General features: G+C 38.0%; 1 protein-coding gene and 1 long non-coding RNA gene across 2 annotated transcripts; both read right to left on the bottom strand.

The window, feature by feature from the left end:
* Positions 1–396: 396 nt before the first annotated feature.
* On the bottom strand, positions 397–1,381 carry LOC126605381 (nuclear transcription factor Y subunit B-1-like). The gene has a single exon (XM_050272763.1). It carries the CDS (start codon positions 1,305–1,307, stop codon positions 681–683), a length of 627 nt encoding a protein of 208 aa, XP_050128720.1. The 5' UTR covers positions 1,308–1,381; the 3' UTR covers positions 397–680.
* A 4,581-nt stretch (positions 1,382–5,962) lies between these two features.
* Positions 5,963–7,040, bottom strand: LOC126605383 (uncharacterized). The gene is made up of 2 exons (XR_007616935.1): positions 6,958–7,040; positions 5,963–6,175 (listed from the first exon to the last, which is right to left on the bottom strand). It is a non-coding gene; the product is annotated as an uncharacterized LOC126605383 (long non-coding RNA).
* Between the last annotated feature and the right edge of the window lie 8,312 nt (positions 7,041–15,352).

Below are 15,352 nucleotides of genomic sequence, written 5' to 3'. Positions count from 1 at the left end.
TTTCATATCCGAATAGACATACTGCTATGATTTCTGTAGTTTCGTATAATTATCTATTGAGTTTAAGGGGGTTTGATTATCTATAACTATGACTAGATATAGCATGGGTAGATAGTTATCTATTGAGTTTAAGGGGTTTTGATTATCTATAACTATGACTAGACATAGCATGGGTAGATAGTTAAAAACAAAAGTAGTATATTCTAACAAGAAATATTGACAAATCAAGGGATAATTTCTAGCAACATGGGAATAATTTGATGTTAATATGAATAACGAGATTAGATGGGATTGAGAATGAGTAACCTGATGTTCTAGTGTTTTCATACATTAATCTTTTATAATTCATTCACTTTTACTTTAAATTGTAATAGTGAATTTAGGTTAATCCAATCCTTGTTAGAATAACATACTACTTATCACTATATTACTTGATGATGTTGTACACTTCCAATTATCACAACAACTATTAGTGGCTAACTACCGCATCCAAAATCTCCTAAAAAATTAAAAAAACTGCATCACAATACTGCTGTATTGTCCAAGTACAGACTCCAGAACTGTTACAATAACTAATACTTGGTTCAAATGTGTGTAAACATACCAACTTAAGCTTTAAGAAGCCAACTAAATGCAACAGACAAAGATATGAAATTAGACATATATAAATATTGCAGTATCTACCATCCTATCCCGTTATGAATATGATGATGAGCTGCCAAATCTCTGTTTGCACTGCCATCTCCACTCTCATGAATCCTACTGAAATTGTAAGCGCCATGACTACTCGCCATATTGTAATTTGAAGTCATCACTTGCTGCTGCTGCTGTCGTCCCCCAACTGAATAGAAACCTCCATTAGAAAAATCCATCTTGTTACTTGAAATAGTGTTGGTTTGATCATTAGAACCATGAGGGTGGTCTTCTTCTCTGGCCATGGAGTTCTTATCTCCCTCAGTCTCCCTGTACTTGTTGAGATACAATTTCAAGGGTCCAACATAATTCTCGAATCCCAGAGTTGTCATGGCCCAAAGTAGGTCATCCCCGTTGATAGTCTTTCTCTTTTCTCTCTGGCACTTGTCCGATGCTTCGCCTGTGATGAAGCTTATGAACTCCGATACACATTCTTGGACCGTCTCCTTGGCTTCCTTTGAAATCTTGGCATTTGCAGGCAGGGACTTCTTCATGATACGGCTCACGTTCGCAATGGGGAGGAACCTGTCTTGCTCTTTGGAACCGCTGTCTGAGACGTTCCCAGACAGCGGGCTTCCAACAGGACTACACTTTTGATTTCTTTTTCCACTCATTGTGTTTAGGTTTTTTTTCCCTCTCTTCCTCTTCCTTGCGTTGAAGTGTTTATGGTGTGGAATCTTTGAGGAAGAGTTGGGGGTTTTTAAGCTAACAGAAGTGGGGGGAAAAGAGCAAGCTAGAACCTAGAAGAATATTTTATTTTTGAAAAGAAAAACGAGTGGAAAGGCGGTTTGATGTGGACAAAAAAGAAAAACAAACACTGGTTGATTAGAACAAATGCAAAGGATGGTGTGTGAAGGTATGGAATCTTTGGAGGAGAGAAGAAAAAATAATATGTGGTGTTAAATAATAACAAATCATTCAATACTACTGTTTAGTGATATTTATCTTCACTTGTAAATGAGGGATTCGAATCTCGTAGATGACAAATTCGATACTAAATTAGGTTTGTCATTGTATGGCTTATCCAAAATCCTTCCTCCCGGGCTGCGGTAGTATAAAGTATATTGTTATACTAAAAAACAAAAATAATAACAAAAGAACATCAATAATAAATTGATACTGTGACCTTTTCTGTTATGGAAGTTCCATGGAACCAAACATGAAAAATTGAGTTGGGACATGAAAAAACAAGCAATCCCATTTCCAAATATTGGTTTTTTAATATCTATTTTTTAATCTCTTTTGTTCCATAGTGTCAATTTCCTTTGTGGCTTTTGACTATAATCTAAAATCGATCAACCGAATGGGAACGAAAAATATAATTTCAGCCTGCACGGCAAAGGGGAGACCTTAAAACTGTTGAACACGTCAACCGGCAACGGATACCGTGTGTAATAAGTTATATCTTGTAACTCTATTAATCAAAGCTAAAGTCCAATTTTGTTTTTTAAAAATTTAAAACTAAAAGTCCAATTTTGTAAACTCAAGAATTTCCCTTTTTATTTATATTTTCAGTTTTATTTTTTTTTCTTTTTTGAAAATTTAAAGTAGTTACTCAACGAGTTTTTAGTTTTCAAAAAAATGAATACTATACGGTTATCAAATGACTCTAAGAGAGTGAAATATATAAGTTGCTTAATTTATACAAAGCTGAGCAAGTGCAAATGACATTCCTATATTGCCCTACATGAGCAAAGTTATACTTACTACCTATTTGTACTATCTTTTTTATGGAGGTAGACTCTCTCTAATAGAAGTAAAGCCCGTCAACGCATATAGATCAAATTTTTATAAAAAATATGGTATAAATGATAATACAAATAAATGGTTAGAATAGTATTTTGACCTAACAACACCCCAAGGATTTGTTGGCACCAAACAACGCGTGCCACATCGATGCGTGACAATTTTCGGGACCTACATACATGCATTGTTGTCGACAAAAGAACCAACCACGTCGTTGTCCGACAGTTGGCCTTGTCTCTACACTATAGCACCTAGCCTAGGTAAATTTAGGTGGCATATATGCTAAATAAAGTTTAGGGTACCATTGATAGGAGCCAGAAACCATACCATGTTCCTGTCTTCAACAATCCTTCTTTGTGGCTACTTTGTTGATTTATTTATCTTTAGATTTCGTAAAAAACTTGGACTGCAATTTTATATCCAATGAATCACTCGGTATCTTTGTAAGGCTTAAAAAGGCATAGCAAATAGTAGAGTGGAGCACAATAACACACACACACACACACACACATATATATATATATATATATAGGAGGCCTTTAAAGAAAGATATCTTAATTTTTTTTTAAATGGGGATTAGTTGTGGGCAGTGGCGGATCCAGAAAATAATATTAGGGGAGTCAGCAATTTTCTTTACCAGAAATAGCATGCATATCGTCATTTCATCGAATCTTGGTAAACCTAAAATCATTTGGAAAGATATATTACACACCTGTTAATATATGCAAGGGGCAGCACCCAAGGTATCCATGGACATTCATCGAGTCTTGGTAGGCCTAAAGTCAATTGGAGGGCATGTATGAAGCCAACTCTAATCTTCAAAAGGGCAGCACCCAAGGTATCCATGGACATTCACCGAAGTTCGGGGGTCAGCTGACCTGCCCAGCCCCTCAATGCATACGCCATTGGTTGTGGGGACCATATCACAATCGAACTTCAACAATCTAAATCGTCTATTTTTCAAGTTGGACCTCATTAATCATCCTTGCAAAATATTAGTCAAATCGGAAATATTTGAGACATCTTGTTGAGTTCAAAGAAATTGATGAACACTATGTTCTATAAGAAACAATGAAATTACATAGTGATAATTAAATATGCAAATGGTTTCGGATTAAATTGAATTTTTGCAAGAATAATCTATGAATTGAGATTTACAAAATAAACAGTTCGGATCGTTGAAGTTAGATGTGAAGTGGGCCCAAAAGACTTGTATATATATACATATGTTTATGTATGTGTGTGTGTGTGTATATATATATATATATCTATGAGCTATTCCTACTTGTCTTTCCAAGATTCTCTATACCGATCACATCTCTAGACCGTAAAGATTATCATCTGCCCGCCATTCTCAATCTTTGTTTGGTTGAATATGGTTTTCCCCTTAATTATTAGTTAAACTAGCCTATATGTACGCATACGTAAGCCCTTCGCTGGCGTATGAGGTTTTTTTTATCACTATTTGGGTGACCTAAAATCGCAAACAAAGACTTACTCATTTTAAAATAAGTGCTCAAGTTTAAGGTCATAGTTAGATGATTTATATTGTAAAAATTGTATAGGTCAAATAACCATGCACGGGAGATCATGTATCCGATTATTAACTCCATAATATCACTTGTATTAAATGGTTAATTACGAATATGGCCTAATTCATGAATTGTGGTTATAGTTAGATGATTTATCGTGCAGCAATTTTATAGCTCAAGTAACAATGCGCTCAAAGTTTTATTCGATCAATAACTCCGTAATATTTGTATTAAATGGTTAAGTATGGATAACAATATGCCTTAATTCATATCTGCAATGTGCCTTAATTTAATAAAATGATTTGCTTTGTACTTGCTTAATTATTTTAACGCATCAGACCTTGTCCCTGATATGTAGTCTCCACCGTAGCTTTGAAAAGAGTATAACTATCATCTTACAAAAACGAAAATAAATATATAATAAAACACACTAAACATCTTTTGATATGTTTTTTATTTGGTCAAAAGCCATCTTTTGATCAGGCTTGTGACAAATGGCTTCCTTATCAACTGCCTCGACCTGCTCCTCTCTACAGAGAATTCTGGACCTGTGCATGTCCTGCTGAATCGCTACCTGCAGTCCTGCCTTCTTAAACTACATATGATGTGGTGGGGGTTGGGAGGCAGATTGTCTGCCTTTCTGTTTGAATATTCTTCCCATCCTTTTTTATTTGTATGGTAATGGGTACGTCATGTCAATATTTTATATTTTTATTATTTTTTATCATATTATCTCTATAAAAAATTAATATAAAATGTTGACGTGGCTTAACTGTGACCGCACAAAATAGAAGAGGATGAGAAGGGCACCCAAACAGGAGGGCAGACAATCTGCCTCCTAGAAAATATTACAAAGATCACATTTTTTATATCACATTTTAAAATTATATGATGTATCACATCAATTAACATAATAAGCTCTATTTAATATGCTTATTATTAATATTCTACTTAATAAATTAGTCTTTTCACATGCGAGAAAAATTTGTTTAGGACTTAACTTGTCATTGGACATGTTGTTGTTTGATTCTAAACGATATCTTATTAATCTCACTTTGAGGTATATATACATGATTTACAAACATTATCTCACAACTACAAAATAAATACAACTAATCAAGATTATTATATAAAAGTCAACATTCTCTTTGGTATATAAAGGTATTTAAATATCATATGTGCCCAACTTATATAAGAACCTAGAAAGCACTTGATCTTATACTACATTCGTAAGCATATCAGCTAACTAATCATCCGTCCTGATACTCCAATAAATTTATCTTCAACTTTCTCTTTAATTAAAAAACGATCAACCTCAACATGTTTCATCCTATTGTGTTGTACCGAATTTTGAGCATCATCTCACGCAACTTGATTATCACAAAATAACTTCATCAACTGATTAGGTCCAAAATTCAAATCCTTTAGTAATTGCTGCAACCATATAATCTCACAAACTCCGAATGACATTCCTCTAAACTTTGCTCTTGCACTCGAACGAATAACTACATTCTACTTCTTGCTCCTCCACGTAACAAAGTTTTCCTCTACAATGGTAAATCAACCTGATGTCGAACGCATGTTATCAATTGAACTTGCCCAATCTTCATTAGTATATCCTTTAACTTTGAGATGTCCTGACACACCCCGATCCGGAATGTCCACCTGGACACTCGAATCGAGATGTGTTGGGCGACACCTGGAATGTGACGAAACCATATGTTGTAGTGATGTGGAAAATGTGAATAAATTAAAATCTAAAAGTGACTAATTTAGAGTGCGCATGTGAGCGGGATTAAACCCATATTATACAAGTGATGTCAAACCATAGATAAATTGCAGTAAAAGAAAAGTAAAGGCATTTATATCGAAAGGAGAAGTGACACACCCCGACCTAGATCGAGGCATGCTGACCGTCACGTGAGGGTGACCTAACCATGTGCACAGTGGGGAAGCAATATTAATATAAGGAATGCCAATAAACGAAAAGAAAAAAAAAGCAAACCTATTAGAGCACTAGATAAGATAAGGTGAAAGACGAGAGTAAGTGAGACTACACATAACCAGAGCGTAGATATCCTAGGTGCAGTCCAGCAAGACAAATGCTAATTATACAATACTAAAGATGGTCCTACATTTATGATGATCTGTTAGAACCATCGTCAAATCCTCGTGAGCCACCAACAAGCACTCCTACCTAAAACCTGGAGGGGCGCAAAACAGAAAGTGTGAGTGGGCAAAAACAAAGCTTTTCAAAACCATTTCATTTATCAAAAGTAGTAACTCATCTCCGTAAAACCTGTATAATTCCCAGAAAAATAGCATGCATATAAATATTTCTCAAAACCCTATTTAAGATAGCACGTCCATAATCATGCCATGTCAAATATCTCAGCAAGGAAATAAGTAAGTCAGGTGAAATAAACTAATATGAAATGGTAAGCCAGCCGGAGTCACCTAACATGACCTGTACGGCTAGATCTATAACTCATCAACTAATCATCTGCACACAAGTCGGAACCACCTAAAGTGGTCTGTACGACAGGCTGGGTGTAAATAAATACGCTCAAGTGCTACGATCACGTGAAGGCTGTGCGAAGTATCGCAAGTCACCTACGAGTTGGAACCACCTAATGTGGTATATACGACAGGCTGGATCCAAGGTAAGTGTGTGGTGCGGGAGGTGAATGATCACGTGAAGGCTAGGCCCTGACCTTGGGCGGAGCACTAACACCGGGGTGCAAGATAACAATCTCTAAATGAAATCTCAACACAATTACTCACTACCATCACTACCATCAATATACTCACCTGAAGCTTACCTGAGCGTCAACAGCGTCGGGCAACAATATATATGTAACCATAATAATGCACAATTAAACATAGAGAGCATTTGGCATGGCATTTCAAAGTATCAAACCATTTAATTAAGTTTTATGGGAAAAATACCAAGTATATATATACTGAAAACCAAAAGCCCACTCACTGATATGTGGAAGGGTCGTAACCCCCGAGCCTTGCTTGACTGCGCTGGTCCTCAGGATAGGTCTCACCTATATGCGAAACAACTATATAAATGTTATTTTAAAGCACATAACCAAAACTAGGTAATAACTTCTCATACATTGCTCAATTGGGGTATTTAAATAAACCATCGTGACCTACTCAACCCCACGAACATCCCTATATTTTTAGAAAAAATTTCAAATCACTCACGCGCCACCACGCGCAGGCACGTGCCTAGCATACCAAATGGAATCCCTAACGGCGTTAGGGAATATTCCGTTAATTTAAGGAATATACCGTTAAATAAAAGCATATGCCGTTAAAGATACCTGACGCCATTAGACTATTCCATCAACTTTGACGAAATATTCGTCTCCTTCTTCCTTGGTTCGCCGGAGTCCGTCGCTGGCCGCCGCTGCGATCGCCGGAAACTGGAAAAACTTATAACTTCAATATCTCATCCATTTCTTAACCAAAATTCATAAAATGTGTACCAATATGAAGCTTAGGATGAGAAGAACACATCCTTATCACTTTTAGGTCCTAAAACCCACTAAATCTCAACTGGAAAACTTTAATAATCCAGCCACCTCTGCAACTCGCCAAACCCGAGCTTTCCGACGTTCAAAACCTTCCAAAATTCTTCCCTGAGCTTCATGAAGAAGTTATAAGGCTCACCAGAACCTTAAAACTTGATGAAACCTCCGCGATCACACTTGACGTACTATACCTCATGCCGGAGCTTCTGGTTTCTCGAGTTTCTGAGGTTCTTCCTCCAAACAAATGGTATAGCTCTACTCTTGAGCTTGCAAGGAACTCCAAAATGGTCTCCACGAACTTGATCTGTGAGAGATGAAGTTGGTTGAATGATGACTGTACAGGTTGTATGGAAAATGAAAGAAAATCCGAGAGGGAAGGAGAGAGAGGGTCAACGGAAGGGTGAGAGTGTGTGTGGTCCAGTTTGCAGCCAATCAAACAAAACCTTAAGTCCTTTAGTTCTAATTGGGTCCAATTAATTAGGAATAGAACTAATTGGTTCAAAACCTTAGCCCATTTACACACACACAACTCAACGATTAAAGGCCATATAAGTCATTTCACACCATCGATAAAATATTTCGGGATGGGCTATCACAACCTACCCCTTTAAGAAAATTTCGTCCCCGAAATTTCATACAATAATGTAACAACCCACTAATAACCATAAAATAAGCGTGGATACATTTCCTTTATGCGATCCTCCGTCTCCCAGGTAGCCTCCTCCACTGAGTGATTTCTCCACAAAACTTTCACTAAGCGCACGGTCTTATTCCTCAGAACTTTGTATTTCCAATCCAAAATCGTCACTGGCTCCTCATCATAAGTCAAATCTAGATTAATTTCCAATGGTTAAGGAGGTATCACATGTGACGGATCTGAAACATAATGACAAAGCATGGAAACTTGGAGCAGTTTCGATAACTCTGGAGGCAACTCAAGCCTGTAAGCAACTTCATCAACTCGCTCAGTGATCTGATACGATCCGATGTACCTAGGACTGAGCTTACCCTTTTTCTTGAACCGCACTACACCTCTCCACGGTGATAGCTTCAAAAACACCCAATTACCAACTTTATACACCCCGTCAGTGACATGCCTGTCTGCTAAACTTTTCTGTCGATTCTGGGTCGCTTTCAGGTTAGACTTAATTACCTGAATATTCTGAGTAGTCTCATCTACAATCTCAGGGCCCACTAAAACTCTTTCACCTACCTCTGACCAACACAAAGGTGTACAACAAGACTTTCCATAAAGTGCCTCAAATGGTGACATACCAATACTCGAATAGTAGCTATTGTTATATGCAAACTCCATCAAATATAACCGATGCTGCCAGGCGTCACCAAACTGCAATACCGAAGATCTCAGCATATTTTCTAAAGTCTGAATAGTCCTATCAGATTGTTCGTCTGTCTGAGGATGATATGCCATACTATAAAGTAATCTTAAACCAAGAGCCTCATGAAATGCTACCCAGAACTTAGAAGTGAATCTAGGGTCTCGATCCGAGATAATACTAACTGGGACCCCATGGTACTTAACAATCTTCGATATGAATAATTCAGCTAATCGACTTAAAGAATATTTATCCCTCACTGGAATAGAATGTGCTGACTTAGTAAGCCGATCAACTATCACCCAAATGCCATCATAACCATTTCGTGTATGAGGAAGCTTGTACACGAAGTCCATGGTAATATCTTCCTACTTCCATTATGGAACGGGAAGTGGCTGCATCAATCCAAATGGCTTTTTCCTTTCAGCTTTGACCTGCTGACAAATGACACACCTACTCACATACTCAGCCATTTCTCTCTTCATACCCAGCCAATAATAAAATGATTGAATGGTATGATACATTTTAGTACCCCCAGGATGCATTGCATAAGCTGATACATGCACTTCATCAAGAATTTCTTTCTTTAACTCTGCATTATTCGGCACATACATTCTTCCTTCCTGCATAAGCATGCCATCTAATTCTCTAATCCTTAGATCTTTCTTTTTCCCATCATTTCTTGCCTGAATTAATTCCTGGGTTTCCTCATCATCCATCTGAGCCTCGAGCACTCGATCAATTAAAATTGGTCTGACCTGGAAACTAGCAAGTAAAGCTTCATCTCGTTCTTCCACCCCTAACCTTACTCCAATGGATCTCAGATCCGCAAGAAAATGAACATGACAGGCGTACAAAGCATTAATTCTCGTTTGAGGCTTCCTACTAAGTGCATTCGCCACTACGTTTGCACAACCAGGGTGATAATCAATTGTGTAATCATAATCACTGAGCAACTCTATCCATCTTTGTTGTTGAAGTTTAAGATCCCTCTGAGTGAAAAGATACTGAAGACTCTTATGATCTGTAAAAATCTTACATTTTTCACCATAAAGATAATGTCTCCAAATCTTCAAAGCAAAGATACTAGCTACTAATTCAAGATCATGAGTAGGATAATTCATCTCATAAGGTTTCAACTGCCGCGAAGCATAAGCAATCACCCTACCATGCTGCATCAACACACAACCTAAACCATTCAAGGAAGCATCACTGTAGATCTCAAAGTTACCACTATCATTTAGAAGTGCTAAAATAGGTGCATGAGTGAGACAATACTTCAACTGCTGGAAACTCTGCTCACAATTATCATCCCACTTAAATTTAACATCCTTCCTGGTCAACCTCGTCAGTGGTAATGCAATAACTGAAAAATCCTTAATAAATCGTCTATAATAACCAGCTAAGCCAAGAAAACTCCATACCTCAGTGACGGTTCGTGGTTGCTCCCAGTTCTCCACAGTTGCCACTTTCTGAGAATCCACCTAAATACCTTGAGCAAATATGACATATCCCAGAAATGCCACTTAGTCCAGCCAAAACTGGTGTTCCCTCAATTTCTTTAACACCAAAGTAAGATGTCAAACATGCTCTGATTTAGACTTAGAATACACCAGAATATCGTCAATAAAGACAATGACAAACCTATCTAAATATTGCTAGAATACTCGATTCATCAAATCCATAGAAGCTACAGGTGCATTAGTTAACCCGAATGGCATCACAAGAAACTCATAATGACCATAATGAGTCCTAAAAGTTGTCTTAGGGACATCCTCACTTTAATCTTTAATTGATAATAACCAGACCTCAAATCAATCTTAGAAAACACACAGTCGCCCCGAAACTGATCAAATAAATAATCTATACGTGGCAATGAATAACGGTTTTTAATTGTTACCCGATTTAATTGCCTATAGTTAATACATAGCCTCAAAGTCCCATCTTTCTTTCTCATAAATGAAACTGGAGCTCCCCAGGGTGAAGTACTAGGCTAAATAAAACCCTTATAAACTAATTCCTGCAACTAAATCTTCAATTCCCTCAATTTAGCAGGAGCCATTCGATAATAAGTTAAAGATATAGGATATGTACCTGGAAGCAAATCAATAGTGAACTCTACATCTCGATCTAGCGGCAATCCAGGTAATCATCAGTGAATACATCAAGAAAATGCATGACCACTCAAACATTCCCCACACTAGTAGGAGTATTATCATTCAACACCACATAAGCCAAATATCCCTGACAACCTTTCTCTAACAACCTTTTAGCTCTTATGGTAGTAATAACACCATGTCTCACCCCATTACGCTCGCCCACAAATGTAACCTTAGGCAATCTAGGACAATCAAAAGTAACAGTTTTCCCATAGCAATCTATATTGGCACGATTGTAATGTAACCAATATGTGCCCAAAATAACATCAAAATCAACAATATCTAACGGAATGAGGTTAGCGGGCATAACAACATCCTCCACTAATACGGGACATCCTGGATAAACACAACTAACATAACATATCTCCCCTCTAGGCATCGCAAACTCTAAATCATACCCAAGAGGTGTATGATGAGGTTGGGCCATTTGAGCGAACGTATGAGAAATAACAGAATGCGTAGCACCACAATCAATTAATACTCTAGCAAAATGACCAAGAATATTCAACGTACCCATGATCAAATCAGGATTTTTCTGAGCATCTTGTAGTGTCATGTGGTGAATACGTCCCTCGGCTTGCTGTCGTCATCCACGACCTCTGCTATTCTGACCGCTACGACCTTGCATATTACACCCCTAGACTGATTGATTAGACTGCCTCGATGATCCTGCACTACTAGAAACAACCTCCACGTGTTGGGATTGTCCACCAGGGTACCATTATGATCTACCAACTGAATATGGTGAATATGGCATATAACCTCCAAAATATTGAGGATAACCACTCTGCTGATACGGGTCATGCGGATACTGATACTGTCATGCAGAATAAGGAGCTACATCGCCCTGATAATGATAAGCACCTTTAAGACCCGTTTGGGCATAACTACTAGGTCCTGAAACTTGCTAGATCGGCATTGGTGGTGGCAAAGAAGGCTGTTGGGGCCTCTACTGATTCTGAGGACAATGCATAGCCCTATGCCTCAATTGACCACAGATAAAACATCCTCTACTACCTTGCCTGCACTCCCCAAAATGCTTGTTATTACACCTACGACAAAACGAACTACCAGAACCACCAGAATCTCTTTGCCTTTGAAAACGAGGACCTCCAAAAAATCTACCACCTCTCTTTGGCCCAGTGGAACTCATACATCTGCTAGAAGAACTAGAACTAGCGCCACTCCTCTTAAAACTTTGAGTCTTACGAGGTCCCTGAGATGATTGACCCTTATCTTTATCATCTTTCTTTTGATTTCCATCATTTTCTTCCTCCTCACTCTTACTAGGCATATTCTCTGAATATTCAACCCGAAGTAAAATCTCATAAAACTCTTGGTAAGTAGCACAAGGAGTAGTGGTCGCCATAGAACACCACTTCTTCCGAGTACCCAATCTGAAATGACGAAACATCTCAACTGGATTAGCAGCAACCTCCGGGTGATAGCGAGATAAATTAGTAAACCTCATGTAGTACTCATTAGCCATCACATTTACCTGTTTTAGGTGCGTGAATTCTTGCTTCTTGCGATTTATATACTCTCGATGAATGAATCTCTTCTGAAATAACTGCTTAAAAACTTCCCAATCAGCAGCTTCCTTTGGTGATAACTGATAAGACTCCTGTCTCCACCAGGATACAGGCTATTTACCTAAAAACCAGGTAGTCGTCTCAACCTACCTATCCTCTGGAAGATTCACATGTCTATGCATCAAACGGAAAGTCTTCCCAATATGATTGAGCCACCGCTCTGCTCCTTCAGACCCTTCATTACCCATGAAATGATTCAACTTCAGATTATACATAGTCTCCAAAGGTGTCATTTGGGGAGGACGAAGCGAAGACTAAATAGAATTAGCTATAGCTTCCCCTAACTGAGCAATATCAAGGAAATGTGGCTCAGCTGAAGAACGTGGCTCTCTGTGAGGCGGCATAGTTTTAACATAAGATACTAAAATAATTAGAATATTCACAATATATGCAGGACTACCAAACCTAGGCTTTGATACCAAACTCACACACCCCGACCTAGATCGAGGCATGTTGGCCGTCACGTGAGGGTGACATAGCCATGTGCACAGTGCAGAAGCAATATTAATATAAGGAATGCGAATAAACAAAAAAAACCAAACCTACTAGAGCACTAGATAAGATAAGGTAAAAGACGAGAGTAAGTGAGACTACACATAACCAAAGCATAGATATCCTAGGTGCAGTCCAGTAGGACAAATTCTAATTATACAATACCAAAAATGGTCCTACATTTATGATGATCTGTCAGAACAACCGTCAAATCCTCCTGAGCCACCAACGAGCACTCCCACCTAAAATCTGGAAGGGGGCAAAACAGAAAGTATGAGTAGGCAAAAACAAAACTTTTCAAAACCATTTCATTTATCAAAAGTAGTAACCCATCGCCGTAAAACCTATATAATTCCCAAAAAAATAGCATGCATATAAATATATCTCAAAACCCTATTTAAGATAGCAAATCCATAATCATGCCATGTCAAATATCTCAGCAAGGAAATAAGTAAGTCAGGTGAAATAAACCAATATGAAATGGTAAGCCAGCCGGAGTCATCTAACATGACATGTACGGCTGGATCTATAACTCATCAACTTATCCATTTAATTATCGTCAATGTATCGCGATATTATCGATAATATCGATATTATTAATAATATCGCGATATATTAAATCTCTCTCTCGTCTCTCTCTCTTCTCAGCATCCCCAGAACCCCTTCCCATCTCCCCCCCTTCCCCTTCCCTACAACCCCCACCCCTTCCCCACCCACGCCAACATCTCCTTCTCTCTCAGCTCACTCCATCTTTCTCCCCCTCTCTCTCGCACATACTCTCCCTCTCACCCCGATCTACACTCATGCACCCATTAACACACCCATACCCATCGACGACGGTACCAAAATCATCACTAGCATCAACCCTCTCTCCCTTCATCTCCGTGAAGCTCCAAGGCACCCAGAGGACACCCAACCCAGGTCCGGCGAGCCATGGGTGTGCGAGCCCAAGTCCCGGGTGGACGGTACCCGTCTAGGCGATTGCAAATCCCAAACGCACAGCAACTCTGAATCTGCAACTTCCGATCTCGGCGAGCTTCTGCAGCTTTGCCGTCTGTGAGCAAATGAAGGAAGAGAGAGTACGCGCACACACACACAGAGAGAGAGAGAGAGAGAGAGAGAGAGAGAGAGAGAGAGAGAGAAAGAGAGAGAAAGAGAGAGAGAGGGTATTTGACATTTCAGTGTGGCGGTGCAACTGTGTGAGCTGCATTTTCTGTTTCACTTTGTGGTTCTAATTTTTCTAAAAGAGATAAGGAAGATGAGAACCGAACAGATTTAATGGGAAATTGGGAAGGTGTTTTACTTTATTTGGGATGTGAGAGGTGGAGTGCACGCTCACCTTGGGTAATGTGAGAGGTGGAGTGCACGTTCAATGGATTTTAATTTCACAACAACCCACTACGTGGGCTTTTCTCTTTCAAAAGTTATATATATATATATATATACACATATACATATATAAATGTTTTATTTAAATGCCATATGAGTTATTTAATTTATACTCAATCTAATGCAATGATCATACGTGGGCTTTTCTCTTTCAAAAGTTATATATATATATATATATATATATATATATATATATATATATATATACATATATAAATGTTTTATTTAAATGCCATATGAGTTATTTAATTTATACTCAATCTAATGCAATGATCATAAATAAGAATAATTTAGTCTAACATCCAAGAATACTTCTCATTATGATTATATGCTTACCATTTTCTAAATATTTAACTTGTTGGATAGATGTACTTTGTGTATTAGTTTTGTATTTTATAATTCTTTTATTATTTATACAAGTATATTTTTTTTAGTGTAAATAAGCATTTATTTAGAAGATATATAATAAATTTATATAAATCCGCCTAGCAGCCTAGGCACCCGCCTAGCCGCCTAGGCGCTAGGCCTTTACCCGCCGCCCGCCGCCCTCCGCCCGCCATCCGACTAGCGCCTAATGTTTTTTAGAACCTTGGTTTGTGATTACATATTTAACCTGTAATATTTATATGGTCGTTAAGATGTCTGCAAGGCTTGCAAGCTAATATTTATTATCTATAATAAATTTCTATATTTAAAAAAAACACCAAGGGGATTTGAACCCCTCCCATTTTACTAAATCACTCATAGGAACTCTATGTGGTACTAAGTCATCCATTTTACCATGAAAATAGTGAAAATTTTGAACCTCATAGGAACTCTATATGGTACTAAGTCACTCATGTATCTTACCATGCAATGTATAAAGTG

Source organism: Malus sylvestris, chromosome 15 (assembly GCF_916048215.2).
Source record: "Malus sylvestris chromosome 15, drMalSylv7.2, whole genome shotgun sequence".
NCBI lineage: Eukaryota > Viridiplantae > Streptophyta > Magnoliopsida > Rosales > Rosaceae > Malus > Malus sylvestris.
This window is presented reverse-complemented; position numbering and strand designations above follow the sequence as displayed.

Bases quoted from the DNA above. Each gene is read 5' to 3' on its own strand.
- LOC126605381 (XM_050272763.1), bottom strand. From the start codon at position 1,307: ATGAGTGGAAAAAGAAATCAAAAGTGTAGTCCTGTTGGAAGCCCGCTG.